Below are 18,228 nucleotides of genomic sequence, written 5' to 3' on the forward strand. Positions count from 1 at the left end.
GGGGTAGGAGGATCACAGGTTTACAGGGTAGATCCTGCCCAAAACCAAAACACACCTGTTATTATAAGTAGTGTCCATTGTTGTCTGGAATGAAAGGCCTAGGTTCTGTTTGAAGTACTGAGAGATGCACTGCTAGTTTGGCTGTCGGTGTCAAGTGTCTTGCTCAGGTGCTAGTCCAGTGTGGGCCCCTTTACTCTGCATGCCTTGGGAAACAAGGGCGGTCCACTTCCTGGCTTGTAGTGTGAGGAGCCTGGCTCCTCAGTCTTCTGGTCCCACTCATGCAGACAGTAAGGGTGGTAGTAAGTGTGTACTGTGATGAAATGGTCTTGACCTTGAGAGGGGTCACACTTTGAGAACCTCTGCTCTGTAATGACACTGGAATACATTTCTTGGCCTTTAGGCAGCTAGTTTGAAAGTATGAACCTTGAATTTAAAAGATCACTCAGCATTAGATCTTTTTAAAAATATGTGTCATGTACATGTTAGTGAGAGGTCAGAAGAGCATACTGGATCACGTGCAGCTGGTGTTACAGGCGGCTGTGAGCAGCCTCCTCACAGTGCACCACACACTCCGAGTTATCAGCACTCACCCCCTGCTGCAGTGGGTCCTTCCCTTGGCTTTCACCTGCCTCCCGGGGGCCTCGGCTCTGCTGAAGCTCCTGGGTGGTGCTGTCAGGCTCCTGAACGGTGACGTACTGGGCCAGGGTCTGCACACAGCCACAGCAGCGCTCCAGCGCCTCTTCCTTGGACTCCCCGCTAAACTGGACACGAAACATTCGGCTCTTGTTCTGTGTGAAAATGAAACGTCAGCATTGAGTATTGTTCACCCTGAGGTCTCCCGGGGAATGCTCTCTTCCTTGTTGGGGCAGGTACACAGAAGCCAGGGGCTTGTTTCTGCACCGTTTTAGAAGCCTTACCTTGTACTAGAATTCATTTCCCCCAGGCAATGACACTAGCAAACTGGATGATCACTCGATGACTGGAAGGTCATCATTTTATCTTTGTTTTCAATACAGATTTTACAACTGATATTTTTCATTTTTAATAAATTTAGCATAAACAATATTTAAGTTTCATAGCATCTCATTCCTTAAATAGAAAAGCCTGAAAAAAATATATGACAGTCCTGGTTCACTAAAATGTTTTTGAATAGGACAAAGGGAAGAGCAGGCTGGGCTCGGGAGAAGGCTCTGAGGGTAAGGTGCTCACTGTGCAAACATGAGGCCCTGCACTGGATCCCAGCACTCACATAGAAGCCAGGCATGCAGTTCTGCCTGTCATCCCTGCAATGGGGAGTGGCAACTGGAGGACCCCAAGGTCTCAGTGGCCAGACAGCCTTGCTGAAATAGTAAGTTGTAAGTTCAGTGAGAGAACCTGTCTCAAAAAATAAGGTGGAGAGTGACTGAGAAAGACAGCTCTGATCTCAGTGAATGCTTATACAGGAGGGATGGAAAGGTAGCTGGCTGCCATGTTAAATGAGGTAGTGAACTTAAACATCTGGGAGGAGGGCACAGGCACATGCTCAAAGCATGTGCACTCATAACTTCTAGTATCCTGTATTCTTAGGACACCTCACGGCTACATAGGTAAGGGAGAGAGAGCCCTTTAGTTTCCTGTATGAATTCCTTGGGCAGATTGGCAAATGTGGGGCAGGTGCAACTCAAACAACAAGAAAAACTACAGTAACCATCAGTTACTTGATTCTTAGCTAAAAACCAGACTTGGGTCATATTAACATAAAACCATTACTTGAGTACCAGTTTCCTTTTGCCACTCTAACATTCTGTCTGGATGAGTCAACCCACACAGACCTTCCCAAGCAGCTCTGCATACATTTGCTCGGTCTTTTCCCATAAAGAAGAAAGGTGCACGTAGACTGCCCTTTCCATGTAAATGACGTGTGAGTATAAAAACATTCCCAGTATTAGCGAAGTTCTAAACGTTCCTATAAACAAGTTGTTGCTTTCTCCTGCTCAGTTTATTCTGTTTATATAAAACTCACCAAACAGAGCCAAAGACTTGGGCTCTGGGGAGCATTCACCCAGCTTTCTGAGGGTGTTGTCATCACTTCCTTGAAGAGTACCTGGATCTGTTAGAAGTCACCTTAAAGCTCTCCCATGTAATACATAATATATAGGTTGTATTTTGTGCATATTTTAAGCCACAGTGCTGTAGCCTAATTTTCTATTCAATGGATGTATAAAAATAGAAGTATAGCTCATTACTTCTAAAAGCTAAAGCGTATCTCTTTATTTAACTGGCCTCCTACTGACAAATATTCAGGTTGCCCCAGCCTTTCCCCTATTTTAACTCCTGAATGCAGACTTGCCCATGTGCCTGTCCTCTGTGCATTCAGAATGGAGATGTTTTTCATGGTCATTTTTATCACATAAGAGGTAAGCAGATTTTCAAACTTGCATTTCTCTGGTTCTAATTGAGCTTGGAGATTTATTCCTAAGCTTCCTAGTTCATTTGTATCTTTCTCTTGTGTGTGTGCGCTTATAGCTGCCTTTAGCATTTGAGACTTCTGGATGAATAATTCCCAAATTTATCAAGTCAGTAAAATGGACCTGCGACCTGAGAGGAAAAGGATCATAGAGCCAGAAGAGGGCGGCAGAGTCCCTGGAGCTGCAGCTACATGCTGTTGTGAGTGAGCAGCCTGCTGTGGGTGCTGGAAACAGAACTCAGGCCTCTCCAGGAGCACTTAACTGCTCTCATCTGCTAGGCCATCTCTTCACCTCCAGGGAAAGCATTTTCAAGTTCACAAACTGTCCTGACAGTTTGGATCATCCAAGCTGTCAGTCACCTAAGAATTACAGTATTTTAAGAGGTGATTCTCATCTTAGCTAGATACTTAATTTCAAGTTAGGTAATTTACAGGAAACTCCACAGACCTTTTGGGAACAGAGTAAGCAAGGCTGAGTGCTGGCCTCTACTGTCTCCACACATAGCACAGCAGAGGCTTTTCTTCCCAGGAGGGAATAGGGTCACCGAGTGCTTAAGCCACTCTACAGCAGAAATAGTCACCCTGCTCTGAAAGATGTGATACCCCAGTGCTACATGGAGCCATCAGAGACCTCAAGTACCCATTTGTGTTTTCCTGTTAGCTTCAGAGGTTTAAACTGCATCCCAGTCTTGAGGCCCAAGAGGACAGACACTAACCCAGGAGTGTTGAGAGGCCAGGCCCTGAGAAGTCATAAGGATTACAGAAGGTCACTGAGCAGAGCCCCAGTGACTGAATCCTGGGTGCTTTATAAGACAAGGGGGTGAGGCTAGACACATGCTTGCTCCCTGGTTCTTGCCATGAGATGTCTTGTACCACTTTGAGACTGTCAGCAAGAAGGCCCTCACCAGATGCCAGTCCCTTGAGCCTCCAAGACTGCAGGCTGTATAAACCTTTTTTTCTTTATAAAGTAACCTAGCCTGTTATTTCATTATAGCAGTGGAAAATTGACTTAATACATTCAGAGAACAAACTAGAGTGTATTTGCTTTGAGGTAATCGTCAAAGCCCAGGATGGACAAAATCTACAAATCTCTTTAGTGAGTTGCTAGGATGAGAAACAGAGATTTACTTTTTTCATCCAAAGTGTCTTTCAGATAGGAATAAAATGTCTGCTGGTAGACCACTGGCCAGTGTTCTCACTAGTGGTCAGTACTGTTTAGGAAATCCACTGTACATGCCTATTTAGTCTGTGTATTCTGCTTAAAGAGAAAATACAATGTTTACTATCTGCAGAATCCAAATTATGTTAAATTTCTGCTACGGGAACATAAACCTTACCTCTATTTGTCAATCTGAACAATAGTGTATGTTGTACAGGGGCTGAAAGCTCTGTCAGTATATGATATCAAGGCAGGAAAAGAGACGATGTTGCTAAGTGTCAGAGTATTTGGTGGGGCCAGGCAAAGGCACTTGCTGCTAATTCTGATGACCTGATTTCTGTCCCTGGGACCTACATGCTGGAAGGAGAAACCCAACTCCCCAAATTGTCCTCTGATCTGGCTCTCCCATGCCTCCTACTACCCAAAAAAATAGTGGTAAAAAGCACTTGCTAGAATGCATTGTGCAACCCTGGCAAACATCTCAGTAAATAAACTACATCTGAAACAACCTCCTCGATGTAGTAAAGACCCAAGCAGCAGCTAGAGATGCAGTTACCACGTGAACACCATAGCCCTGCAGTCAGGGAGAGGCCAGGACATTGGCACAGCCACAGGGTACCAGGGGTCAGTCTAGAGGCCAGTCACTGTCCTGCTGCTGTGACAAGTACTTGCGAGAGCAACTATATAGCAAAGCAGGGTTTCCGTTGGCTCGGATTCATGGCGTTCCACTCACTGTGCAGCAGAAGGCGTGGGGGCCGAGATGGCTGCTCACACGTGCCATCTGCAGAAAGAGATCAGTGCTGGTGTTCACTAGACTTTCCTGCTCCTCCACTTTATTCAGTCCAGGTACCCAACCCACAACCAGGGTGAGTCCTGTTTCCTCACCGAAACCTCTCTAGAGGTGCCAGCACAGACATGCCCAGAGATGTTTTAACTAGTTGACCCTAAAAACAAGTCAAATTGTTTTTATTTCACTTCACAATGAAGAATAGGTAGGGAAAGTACTGTAAAATGTGAACCACTGGAAATAAATAATCATTATTTGTGGATGATAAAATCACTTTCCTAGAAACCTAAATATTAACATGTTAATAAAAGTTCAATAAGGAGGCTAAATTTAAATTGACTCCGAAAAAAATCAATATTAAGTAGCTGGATGTAAGTTGTGGATAAAGAATATCATTTACATAACAGTAAGCAAAATACTTCGAGTTTTAATTTTTAAAACAGTCTGAAGCAATGACTCAGCAGCTAAGAGCATGTATTGTTCTTGCAAAGGGCCCGAGTTCAATTCCCAGCACCTACGTTGGGCAGCTCACAATTACCTGTAACACTAATGGTACCCAGGGGATCAGAAGCCTCTGACCACCAGGGGCATGTGCATATACATTTAATAAAACAAATAAATCCTTAAAAGGTCTAATTATGACATGCATTAAAGCTTATGTAAATTATTATATATACATAAACAGTGTCTAAATGCTTTGAAGCAAAGTTAGTGGAAATGAAGTATATGTATGATTTACAGAAGAAACACAGATGTTTGCCAACATTAACATGTCTGTTAATGTTGCTGTTGTTCCAGTATTGTTTATGCAGTTATTTCCTAGGAAAGACTGGTTCACAGCAGACCTCCTGGTATTCTTTCTGCCCCCTTTTCTCCAATGTTCTCTGAGCCAAAGATGGCAGTCCCTTGTTGGCTCTGGGTTGGATCTGTTGCTCTGCATTGTGTCCACTTATGGTCCAGGAAGCCAATTCTTATGGTTTTCTTTAATGGCTGTTACATTGTTAAACACTACATGTGACCTGCTGAGAGGCAGGCCTTCTTACTAACTTATTAAGTGTCATGACTGTAGCCACCTTAGAGATAATGAGCAGAAATGGCTTCTGAGATCAACGACTGTACTGTGGCCGGAAGCTCCTGTGTGTCCACCATGAGACGTTCCATACTACTGCAGTTTGTCACCCACATCCATAGCAGAAAGAACTGCAAGTTCAAGTTAGAGGTCACTGGAAAGCCCTGTAGGTTCAGAGACCCCCCTGAACTCTGCAATGCTCTTTGGGGTCTGTACTCCTGGCTAAGAGCCATTCACTGGATGCACATGAGCGCTCCTTGAATTCCTAAAGTCTGACTTAAAATTAGTATCTGTTCCCTAAATTTCATTATTACATGCTTGGCCAAATGTTAACTGATTGGTTTTCTTTCTCTCTCTCTCTCTCTCTCTCTCTCTCTCTCTCTCTCTCTCTCTCTCTCTCTCTCTCTCTCTCTCCCTCCCTCCCTCCCTCCCTCCCTCCCTCCCTCTCCCTCTCACCCTCTCTTCCTCTCTGTTTCTTCAGTTTTGAGACAGAGTTTCTCTGTGTAACCCTGGCTGTCCTGGAACTTTGCTCTGAAGACCAGGCTGGCCTTGAACTCACAGAGATCCATCTGCTTCTGCCCCCCTAGTGCTGGGATTAAAGGCGTGCGCCACCACCATCAGGTTCATGCGTGCTTTATTTTTTTTAAGGGGCTTCATCTAGGTGATTAGTTTGCAGGCGTCTTTGATATTTAACAGACCTAGCACACAAATAAAAGGGAATTTTAATTTTTAAAAGATTTGCTTGCATTCTTTATTTATGTCTGTATGTGTATGTCTGTGTATGTGGGGAGGGGGTGCCCACAGAGGTTAGAACTGAGAACAAGATCCCCTTGGAACTGGAGTTACAGGTGGCTGTGATGCCATCCCATGGGGATCAAAGTACAGCTTATAGAAGTGGTTCTCTGTATTTTATAGGTCTCAGAGATTGAACACAGCAAGCACCTTTCTCCACTAAGCCATTTACTGGCCAGGGATTTTTTGTTTGGTTGGTTTTGTTTTCTGAGGCAGGTTCTCTGTACATAGCCCTGGCTGACTTGGAACTGTGTTGACCAGGAAAGCTTTGAAGTCACAGAGATGTGACTGCTCTGCCTTTGGAGTGCTGGATTTAAAGGCATGTGCCACCATACCCAGTTCCTATTTTTAAATATTACAATGAGAAGAAACGACAATATATATTCCATGGAACCTTCAAAAATACCTTCTTAAAACATCTAACTAAGCAGACACACGGTGCCAGCCCGCCTGCTCCCAGTGCTCAGAGCTGAGAAGCCGCACGGCACAGCCCATGCTAGCCACCAGCCTGCATGCCAGGACGAGCTCCTACTTGCTTGGGGTTTTGCTTACTGGGCAAACCTTTCTTCAACACATTCTTCCCGCACAGGTCGCCTCCACCCCAGCTGCTCCCTGTACCCCTACCTTGCCACATACACAGCAATGGAAAAGTAGGGCATTGGTGTAAACATGACTGGGCTGTGCAGTTCAGTGTCATCTTGCCTTTATTGTTGTTCCAAACAGAAGACAGTCCATGCGTCTTACAATCTTCAACCAGTTCTTGCTGCCAATGAGTGAAAACCCTTCCTGAAACAGCAATTAGGTGGGGTTAGTGACAGGAACAGAAAGGGACAAATACCTATTCATAAGTCACATATGGGATGAGGCCACCAAATGCCAAGGTGCGTACCTCACCAGTACCAAGTCCCAGCACTCATTTAAAGACCGGCTTTCAAACTCTGTATTAAAACTAAGAGAAATACCAGAGCAGTAAACATCACTCATACTTGTTGTAAAACGCATTTCTCTGCTTCCAGATTTGCCGAAGTGACCCTCCATTTCTGAGAAACAGCCTTCACTGTTCTCACTCAGGAGTTTATCAAACCCACTGCTAACTGTGTGGTGAGATTCCTCGTCATAAAAACCCTGTTTTCTCAATAATGGTAAATGAGGCCATTTGGTCTTGTGAGTTTTCAGTTGAGAAAAAGGGAAAGCCAGCAGAGAGCAGCAGCGGGTACAAGCCTCACACAAGCACTCAAGAGGACCTAGCACTGTCTGCAGAGCGGATGTGCAGGGGCCTGGGGCCTGCGGCTTTTCAGCTGCCCGCCTGCTGCTGGGGATGCAGCCTGAGCTGGAATATCGTCAGCCTGATCACCTAGAAGCTCAAGAACTCCGAAGACAAAAGAAAATGCCCGTGGCCATTCTGGCCTCCCCTGTTTGCTCTTCCTCAATCCATAGTGGTAATTTTCAACTTCCATTGAAATTCACCAATAGTTTCTTTTTAAAAACAGAAAGAAGTCAGACAACGGCTCTAAAACTTCCTCGTGGTGTCACACACCTTTAATCCCAGCACTTGGGAGGCAAAGGCAGGCGGATTTCTGAGTTGGAAGGCAGCCTGGTCTACAAAATGAGTTTCAGGACAGCCAGAGCTATACAGAGAAACCCTGTCTCGAAAAAAAACAAAATACAAACAAACAAAAAAACTTCCTTATATTGGGAATGGCAGCACACACTCGAAATACTTAGGAATACTGACTCAGAAATATTGCCACGTTTGAGATCTGCTCAAGTTTCACAATGAAACCTGGTCTCAAACACAGGACAAAAACTCCCAGATTAGTAAGAAGAAATGTGTCATTCATTATGACATCCCCAAATAAGCTGTTTCAGGTGGCAGGCTGTGGGGAAGGCATAGAGTACACATTAGCCCAGTGCTTCTGGTGCACAATTTGGCAATGCAAATGTATTTACCCTCTGACCTGAGGCCGAATGCTAGGGATGCATTTGCAGATTGGCCTGCCCCCATCATACATCAGTAATGATGTACGACGCACAGGCATTACCGCATTAAACCTTATTGCATTTGTTTGTTTATTTAGCAAGAGGCAGAGGGGCGCCATCATGCAAGTGTGGAGGTCAAAGGGCAACTTGCAGGAGTGTGTTCTCTCCTTCCAGGGGTTAAATCCAGGTCAGGCTTGTGCAACAAGCCTTTTACCCGCTGAGCTACCCAGAACATGCTATGTTTTTGCTAGTTAATGTGAAATGTACACCCTCAAAAAAAAGTGGAGTTTAAGATAAAATATTTTATATAACTTCCACTTTTTAGGTTTTTTTTAAATTTGTGTTTGCTTGTTTGTTTTGTACTTTATATCCAGCCTGTCTGTACCACAAAATGGAAGAGCCAATCTTGGGCCCTGTGCCTGACTCTCCCTTTCTCCCTCAGACTCTGACCACCTTTATCTTGCTGGGTTTGGGCAGGGTTCCTGGAGTTCCCAGGGCCCCCGCAGTGCATGTGGTGTCTGTAAGGACAACTTCGCACATGACTTTTCTGCATTGTACACCTTGTAGCTCATTTCCAGAGTCTTGTCACCATGTGGTCCCTAACCCCACCCCCACAGTCACCCCAAAAGCTTGCCATGGTGGCTCATGGGAAGCTGAGGCAGGAGGACTGCCATAAGGTCTAGGACAGCCTGAGCTACATAGTGAGGTCCAGAGCAAGACCCACTCTCAAAAATTAACAATAAAAAGTCTCCATAAACAAACGGAGAGATCAGGAGAGGGAGCAGAGGACACAAAGGACTCAGGTGCCGAGTCCACTGTGAATAAGCATGGCCAAAAAGAATACCTTTGCCCTCATCTTCTGGGTCTCCCTCACTGCACTGGTTTCTTTAGTGGCTCTGATGCACTTCCCGGTCCTTTTCCAAATATATTTCCTTGCTATATATCTCATGCTGGCCTCTAACTTGGCGCCCTCCTGTCCACGCCTTCCAAATGCTGAGATTACAGGCCTGTGTCTCCACATTTGGTCTCTGATGCCTCCTGGTTCCAACTCTGCTGGCCAGTGTAAGCTAGCCACTACGCAGGAGGATGTCACTGCAGGTAGGGTCACTGGTACTGAACAAGATAAATCAGCTTTAAACCCATGCCAAGTGTGACTTCATAAGCTTTGATGTGAACAGGGCACTTCATGTTCACAAAATGGCAAAGCATCCCACCTGCTACAAAGACCCCGACTCTGAGAGAAGCACACGAGACCATGGCTCCAGAAATAGCTGGATAACTAACCGCTGAGAGATAACCCTCAGTCCCAAGCTCTGGGCGCCAAAGGCTTCCTGATGAAGGGGTACTGGCAATCACTCGGGTGCTGGTGGCAATATATTTAAAAATGAGATTCCGCCTGAAGCTTCAGGGCTGTGTTTCCACTCCCTTCTGCAGCTCTGAGGTTCAAATTATACTGAAAAGAGGAAAAATATCTCAGATAGAGTCTTTGCAGGACACAACACGAGGGAAGAAAGAAGCAGCAAGGGATGTGCTTTCAACAGTGATAGCCAGTGGTTATCTATCATGTTAGTCAAAAAGCAATGAGACAGGCATAAAAATCATTTGCAGGTGGGTCAGGATTAGATGGTAGCCTAGAACTTGAATGTGGGTATTTCTACTTCGTTAAAAAAAAAGTCTGCCATGTTGTGATGGAGAAGAAACAAACACTGGTCTAATTTCCAAGGGGTCACCTCATATTTCCCACAGAAACAAACATCCTATCTCACACCAATGATCATAGCCCATAGCCTGAGATGCTACACAGGAGTTCCCTGTGCCAGAAACACAATACTGTGATCTCACGCTGAAGCACAGGCAGTTTAATAGTAAACAGCAACCATGAGTAAGGCCACAGCGTGACGCTGATTGCACCAGTCAGTCATTCCTCCCAGTGACTGCAACAGAGTCCAGAGGATGGGTCACAAATGCCTGCTGCAGCCTCTGCCTCACACACTCACCTGCTAGGACTCTGACTGGCCTCATGGTAACTGCAGGCTGAGCCGATCAGCTGTCTCTCTTTCTTGGGACTCGGTGCCCAAGGGCTTTCATTCAAAGAATCTTATGGAGCTTTTATTCTTCCTAATAAAACCTTCAGACACACCACAGGTCTGCGGGACTGTGAGAGTTTCTCAGACTACTTATTCCCCCTTCATTCCCAAAGGAAACATTTTTGCTTGGACATCTATTTTCAGTTGTAACTTTTTGAGAAACAGTCTCCTCACACAGTCCATACTGGCCTAAAACTCTCAACCTTCCTTCCCCCAGCACAGATTTTTGTTTTGTTTTCATTGTGTAATGTAAATCTTGAAGCATCCATACAAGAGTAGAGAAAACTAGCACAATGAAATGATCTGGTTACAACTGTCACACACAGCCCCTCATTACATCCACCCCACAGCCACCCATGCCCTGGATCATCCTGAAGCTAAGACAAGTATCTGTAAATATGGCAGGATGTATTGCTTCGAAGCTCAGGTCTCTAAAAACATAAGCACAAGTTGCTGTGGTGGGATGGGGTATGGGTCTGGGTGGGCTGCAGGGAACAGGCAGGTGGATGACAGCCATGTGTGCAGATTGGGTGCTCTGGTGCGGCTGCTGAGCATCATGGAACAGACAGTTGGCTCCAAGGATATTATGGTAGGCTCGGGCAGCTTCATGATGTCTGACACAGTAATCAGCTACTTGCTCATCGAGATAAAGTACACCAGGCATGGCACTCTGAAATATCAGACAGACTGTACTCCTAACATTGGCTACTTTATGATCCCTTTGTATGATGGGCTGGCCCTGCTCCTCGCTAGCTGCAGCACTCTGGAGAGCTGGCCCTGGCCCTGCACCATGCCTGTATAGTACTGTAAAGCTGGCTGTGGTGGTGTGGGTGTGGGAGGGAGAACTGGCCCTGGTGGTGGTGGTGGTGATGGGGCACTGGAGAGCTGGCAGGCTGACCAACCCAGGCTCAGATCCAGGGATGTGAGCTGACCCACACCAATATCTACCCCATCTGTGAATTGCTGGAGTAACCAAAGCTACAGGATTTCCAAGCAGAGTCAAGAGGAGATCCAGTGGTGATGTGTCAGAACCAGAGGCTTCGAACCAGAACAATGACTCAGCGCAACCAACATTTACAAGCTGTGTGGGGCAAAGGATGTGCTGTGGGACACATCACAGCTTCTATGGCATGGTTTTTTTTAAAAAAAAATAATGGTTTTGGTGGGTGAGGGAGGTCACAAAGGTGGGGGCAGATATGGAGGGGTGGGGAGATGGGTGGGATTGGGGTGCAAGATGTGAAATTCACAAAGAATAAAAAGTTTAAAAACATAATCACAAAATCAAATCTTTAAAAATTAACAATTCCTTGTCATCAAGTGTCTTTGACAATATCACATTTTCCTGTCTTCTGGCTTTTTTCTACAGCCCTTCATTGTGTGACCAGGCATCCAAATGCTGTCCACATGCTGGCGTGGCTAGGATAGCATCCTTACTCAGACATGGGGCTGCTGGGTCCCTTAGGCCTGCAGACTTTTCCCTGTCTTTTCTCATCTGCTCTTATGATCTCTGATGAGGCATTAAGTCACTGAGTCTCTAGATCAGAAATCAACAGATTTCTCTCTGGAAAGGGCTAATGAGTAAATATTACAGGAGTGTGAACTTAGGCCTGTGGTAAGAGAAAGCACCATGGATGAACAAGTGTGGCTGCTGACCAGCAAGGCTCTACCATGTACATTGAAATCAGAACTTTAGACAGTCCTTCACATCTCATAATATATTATTCCTTTCTCAATGCTTTTTAACCGTTCAAAAAATGTATAAATTAAGGGCTAACAATTAGGGGCTGCCTAACAATTTGATCCTTAGATCCACATAAAAAGCTAGGCGCGAGGATACAGTATAATTCTAGTGCTAGCGGGTGACAGGCACGAGGACTCCTGGGCTGGCTGGCCAGCAGTCTAGCCTAATCAGCAAAACCAGGTCCCAGGAAGCTACACTGCCTCAAAACTAAAGTGGATGGCTCCTAAGGAGTAACACTGAAGGCTGACCACTAACTACAAACGTGCACCCATGCATTGAAGCACACCCACACCAATGCATGCATACTGCATACAAACAGGAAGAGCAAAGCTAATCACAGCCCATTGTTAGTCGTAATCCCTAGACTCACCCTCACTAACCTCTGTTCTTGTGCCTGCAAGCATGCTTTTCATATGTATCCTGTCTCTTGTATGCCTCATAGACCTAGAACTTGGATCAAATTCAGGCTCATCTTTCCTTGGATTTTGCTAGACCACAGATGCGTGACTCTACCACACATATGTGTGTCCTGTCCTATGCGTGTGAATTTAGCAGTTAGGATGAGCACTGCCTACACTCATTAATTCACTAGAAGTTGCAAAACAAACAAACAAAAAACCCTGAATTTTTGTTCCTTGTTTATTTATGAACTTGAGTATCTATGGAGGACTTCCAGCCTAGCATGGTGGCCCACGTCCATCATTCCCATAGGTCTTTCAGTTTGCAGTTTCACTTACTTGGTTTTAAAGGGAAACTAGGAGAAAAGCCATCACGTCATTTCTGCCTAAGAGGACTAAGATGGTCACAAACTCTACCCGTGTTATAAACAACTTCAGACTGAACAACTTCTGGAAGTACTGTGGACACACAGAGAAGCAAGCAAGTGCAGGAGAATTGTGGGAGCCGGGGAAAGGGACACAAGCAGGGTAAGCCTCTGATCACTGAGGCTCTGTGCTTGGAATCAATTTCCAGACTGAAGCCAGACATGCTGGTACACATCCTGAATCCCAGCATGCGGGAGGAAGGAAGACCAGGGTTCATGGTCATTCTTGGCTACTTAGCACCTTTAAGGCTAGCCTGGGCTACGTACAATTCTGTCTAAACCTTAAAAAAAGATTTATAGATTTTTATGTGTATGAGTGTTTTGCCTGCTTGTATGTATGTGTATCATGTGTCATGTCTGGTGCCTAGAGGTCAAAAGAGGGTGTGTCAGATTCCCTGGAACTGGAGTTAGGGTTGATTGTGAGCTGCCATATGGGTACTGGGAATCAAACCAAGGTTCTCTGTGAGAGAAACAAGCGTCCTAAACTCCTGAGTCATCTCTCTCTACCCTCCCCCATCTCAAAAACCTTTACAAATTAAAAAAGGAATCCGGACTGACAAAGAGAAGGAAGCTACTGAGCTCAATGAGCTGAGAAGAAAGAGATGGGGAAAAGCAGATGTGGCTGGAGCTGGTTGCAGGATGGCTGGAAGCAGACTACTCTCTGGCACAGTTTCAGAAACCTGCCTCAAGGATCCTGAAACCTCTGGCTGACCTGCAGTCTCGGCACTGAAGAGATGACGCCAACCCTGCTCAAGAGTAACCTCTGGAATGAGAAACTGCACCAGGGAGACAGCCCAGCAGTCCCAGGATACCACAGGCGAGAAGAGTTGAAAGCCTTCCCTGGATGCAGAGGCTGCTCAGGACACGGCACACCTCAGAATTCTGTGGAATCGACTGCAAGGTAAAGGCCGCTCTACCCAACCCTAGAGAGAATCAAAACAAGTTTCCAAAGGGCCAAACTGATGGTAAGTACTTTACTTGCTTCAAATCCCCAAAACTCTTTTAAGGGGCATAAAAAGAACTAGTGCTTCACAATGTAAGACTCACGCCTGACCAGAACTCACCCGAGTATGAGATGTTAGAAAGCTCAGCAGGTAACAACAGTTATTCAGCCTCAAGCAAAGCAAGTCAGTAACAAACTGGAATTGCAGTGCCAACAGGCAGGGAAGGAGAGAGAGAAAGCGACCTGTGCTCGAGCACTGAAGAACAAGAGGACAAATCTAAAAACTAAAAAGCCGATACCAGAGTATGAGAATAAGAAGATCTAAACGGGCGTTTGTTCTGGCCTCCGACTTGGGAAAGGTTACCTCTGAGGACAAAAAAGGAGTTCTTTATAGTGATGGTGGGGTGGGGGGCACCCAGATGACGTTTAGTAGATGTAGGTTAGACCTCATTAAAGAGAAGCTGCCGGTATCTTCAACCAAAGCGTACACTGTCACTTAAAAGACAAGTGGAAGGTCCTGGGTAGAAGGAAAAGTAGGTGGTGCAGTGTGGGTGAGGCCGAGAGACAAGAAGACAAATGTGACTGAGGAAATGCAGGGCACCCTACACATGGTTGTAGGATCATGGGCAGGCTCAACCGAGAAACATGGTTTCTCAAAAAGGTCTTCACACTATGCTAAAAAGTTTTAGCTAGGCTGGGCAGTGGGGGCGTGCCACACACTCCTGTCGAGTCAGTGTGACAGGCCGAGAGGCCTAGAAGCCACTCATGAGACAGAGAGTTTCACGGAAACTCACCTCCCGGAGTCTGGCGTTCTCTTATACTCATATAGAATACTCATTCTATTCCTGCATTAGTCTGGTGTATGGATCCACATGCTCTCTTTTAGTATTATCCTATTATAAATGCCTTTTAAGATTGAATTCTGACATAGCCAAGCCTTCACCAGTGTTCCAATGTCCTAGAAAGTCCTTGAGCTGACCATGGGCTTAGAATTCAGGAAGAATGTTGCCTGTTCAGTGACATTCAGAATTGCCTCTGGTATTACACTATCACTTAGAATAAAAGCCAAGTCACTCCCATATACAGGAATTTACAATGGTTTAGGAAGTAGATCGGGCTGTGGTTTTAGAGTATTACATTATTCATGAGATGGTTAGCTAGAACTGAACTCCCTAATTAGAACGATGACTTGGGTGTGAAAGCCCTTGCCCTAGGAGTGTAAAGACCTCACACCTGGCTTCNAAGACTATAGCTGACCTTAGATAGGGCTGTCTTTGTCTCAGTTGTTTTATTGCCCAGTTCCTGCCAGTCTTTGTGTTTACATTCCTCGGTTTTGTGTAAGAGTCATTAAGCATCCGGTAACCTCTTTGTACCTTGCTGGTGTGTCACCCAACTTCCCTATTTTCTTCTGTATAAAAAGTTTGATGCTCGATTTGACAAATTACATTCAGATTCTACACAACCTCTCCTGTGTGCATCTGTCTGTCATTCCATCCAACGCTTTGCCCGCCTGCTACTAGAGACCTGTTCCACGCAGACAAAGGGGCCCAGAGGGTCTGCGGCAGTGGCGCATGCCTTTAATCCCAGCACTTGGGAGACAGAGGCAGGTGGATTTCTGAGTTCAAGGCCAGCCTGGTCTACAAAGTGAGTTCCAGGACAGCCAGGGCTATACAGAGAAACCCTGTCTCGAAAAACAAAAACAACAACAAAAACAGTTTTAGCTATCAAAGCAGTATCATTTTCTACCTTCTGACAATGTGAGTTTGAAATACTAAGCTCATTGGCCCAAATCTCAAGATTAGTTGGTCTTTAGCTCTATAAATTAATTCAAGCAGAACTAGTCAGTGCTCCTCGGAGCCACCCCAGCACATAGAACCATGTGTCCTCTGTGTCAAACGAGAGAGTGCAGAGCCTATGCAAGTGCTCAGATGCACTGGACCAAAGGCTTCTTTTCACAACAAAGTGGGCATCTGTTAGCTCTGTCTGGGTAGCAGGCACTCTTCTCTATGGAAACATCTTCATTTTCCTTTGAAAAACTAGCTGACCCCATTCATAGGATCCAGACAAGGCTGGCTTCTTACCTGCCCTTGCTCCGGAGGTGAACAGATGACTGTCAGCATATGTATCTGCTTCTAACCTCTGTGCTGTGTGCTATGGGTGTGCATGGGTGTGCACATAAGCCAGTAAAGCCTGTATACATGCTGGAAGGAATGCTCTTTCCATTAGCGTTGTTTGTCTGGAAGGTAAGTAAGTCACTGGGACCCCTCTGGAGCACAGAATGCAGAGCTGGTAGACAGGGGCAGCCAGTGATAGTGTGCGAGCCCCTGGGTCTACTGCACTGACCACCCCCCCCATTTCTGTGCAATTTTGTGAGGCAGTGGGTCTTACTCATTTACAAGAACAAAAGATGGGCTCATATTACTTGCAACCTGGTTTCTACTTTAAGAACAATGGCTAAGCTATTCACTTTCACTGTTCAAATATCCATCCAAATTCCCCTGCCTAATTGCTACAGCATTTTCAAAATTCCACCTCTCCTTATTTAATAATCTAGCAATTGATGTTTAAAAATTGTACTCAAGCCCTGGGAGCTACAGAGCTGACCACTTGCCCCTTCCCTCTCACACACAGCACATCTGTCTCGGCTTCTGCGACTCCTTTGCTACCTCACTCAGTGCTGTCTTTACCACACCTCAGGCTCAGTCACCTTTAAATAGCAGGTCTCCAGCACGGAGCTTTCTAAGACCTTCAAAGAAGCTGGGGGCTATTGGCAAAGAGCAAGGGCTGATGGGATGGACAGCTGGCTTGAGTGGCTCAGATCCTTTCAGCTCCAATCACTACAGCCCTGGCTCTTTCCTGAATTCCCAATGAGGAAGGAAAGCAGGCCACCTTCAGAAGGCAGAGCAGAGCAAAACTCTTCACATCTCCCACCTCAGACATGTCTGAACTGCCCGCTTTCCCCTTGCACACAGCGATCCCACTAAGCGCTTCCACGCATGCTAATGCTTCCATCTTCTTTCTTGGTTTTCTAAACCAGACTTCACTGTCTTCCCTCTCTCCCACCCCTTCCATTCCCACACAACTGCAAGAGAGAGTATACCAGGCTTAGAATCTGTCAATAGTTTTCTATTTATTCTTGATAAAAATAAAATCTCTTCTATGACCTGCAAGGGAATACATGGGAAGAATGAAATAGATGAACCACACTTTTACTGACACATGGGAGATGTGGAGATCATAAACTTCCACGAAGTCCTAGGAGCCTTCTAACCCTAATGCCCCTTCGGACAAGGAAGGGCCAAGGTTACAGAACAGTGTGTCTAGTGCTGTTCTTAGCTCCCAGAAGGAAAGGGAATCTGAGGGGTAGTCTCATAAAACACCAGGCGTGGCTGACATCTCCCAGCACATTCTGAGTAGACTTTCCTGGCACTGAGTTCCCCATCCGCACATTCACATTCGCTAGTGCTCTGTGTGCTGATCTCAGGTGACTCTGCCTCAGGCGTCAGCCTGGGAGCACTCTCACCTCCTTGGGAGACCTTTGCATAGCTTGGCTTTGATTTTTATGGTTCAGCACTCCCAGGGAAATCTAGTCTTGTTCCAGACTTCTAAGATGATAAAAGTTCATGCTGGGTTGTTTTTAGGCTATTTGTGGGTGTCTCTCTAAGGCCTTCAGACACTCAGAACACTAATAATCAGGGTGCCAACTCTGTCGGCAGCTTAAAGCTATAGAAAGCATCCTTTATGTTCAATTCCTTCTTTATAAAATGGATTGTGGGAGCTGGGAAGACAGCCCCAGCAGTAAGTTCTTGCTGGGCAAGCAAGATCTGAGTTGAGGTACCAAGTACCCATATTTAAAAAAATATTCGGCACAGCATCATGCACCTGTAAGCCAAGCACTGGGAAATAAAGACGGGGGGGATCTCTAGGGCTTTCTGTCCACACAGACAGTCATCAGGCTTAGTGAGAGACCCTACGTCAAAAAGACTCCCCAAAGCATCTGTCCAAGAATGTGGCCCTACCTTCAAAATCTGGGACATAAATTCACATTAAAAGACAACCAATATTCTAACTCCAGATGTCCAAATCTTGTAGCAAAAATACAAACAGGAAGACAAAACAAGAAAATCCATTCCCCACCAAAATCACCAACCCCACAGGCATGGCCCTCAAAGAGAGCAACTCAGACAAAACTCAAGGCACCTAATTCCAAAGAACAATTGTAAACTCGCTAAGTTTGTTCAAAGCCTTCCAGATACCGGAATTAACTTGGGCCAGGAAAATGAAAATAAACAACTGGATGAGGGGATAAGGACAATCAGAAATTGTAAATCAAATTCACTGAGGAGGTCGGAGGGGGGCGGGGGTCAGTGGGGGGATCAGTGGGGTCAGTGGGGAGGTCAG

The 18,228-nt window shown here is 45.6% G+C and overlaps 1 protein-coding gene across 1 annotated transcript in view; it reads right to left on the bottom strand.

Annotated features, from left to right (window-relative positions):
- The window catches only part of Rec114 (REC114 meiotic recombination protein), an 87,022-nt gene that overhangs the window by 6,605 nt on the left and 62,189 nt on the right, over nt 1–18,228 (bottom strand). The window contains exons 3-4 of the mRNA XM_021172887.2: nt 6,956–7,039; nt 591–788 (exon numbers count right to left, since the gene is read on the bottom strand). Coding sequence (XP_021028546.1) covers nt 591–788; nt 6,956–7,039 — 282 coding nt within the window. The remainder of the gene's footprint in view (nt 1–590; nt 789–6,955; nt 7,040–18,228) is intronic.

Source organism: Mus caroli, chromosome 9 (genome assembly GCF_900094665.2).
Source record: "Mus caroli chromosome 9, CAROLI_EIJ_v1.1, whole genome shotgun sequence".
NCBI classification, from domain to species: Eukaryota; Metazoa; Chordata; class Mammalia; order Rodentia; family Muridae; genus Mus; species Mus caroli.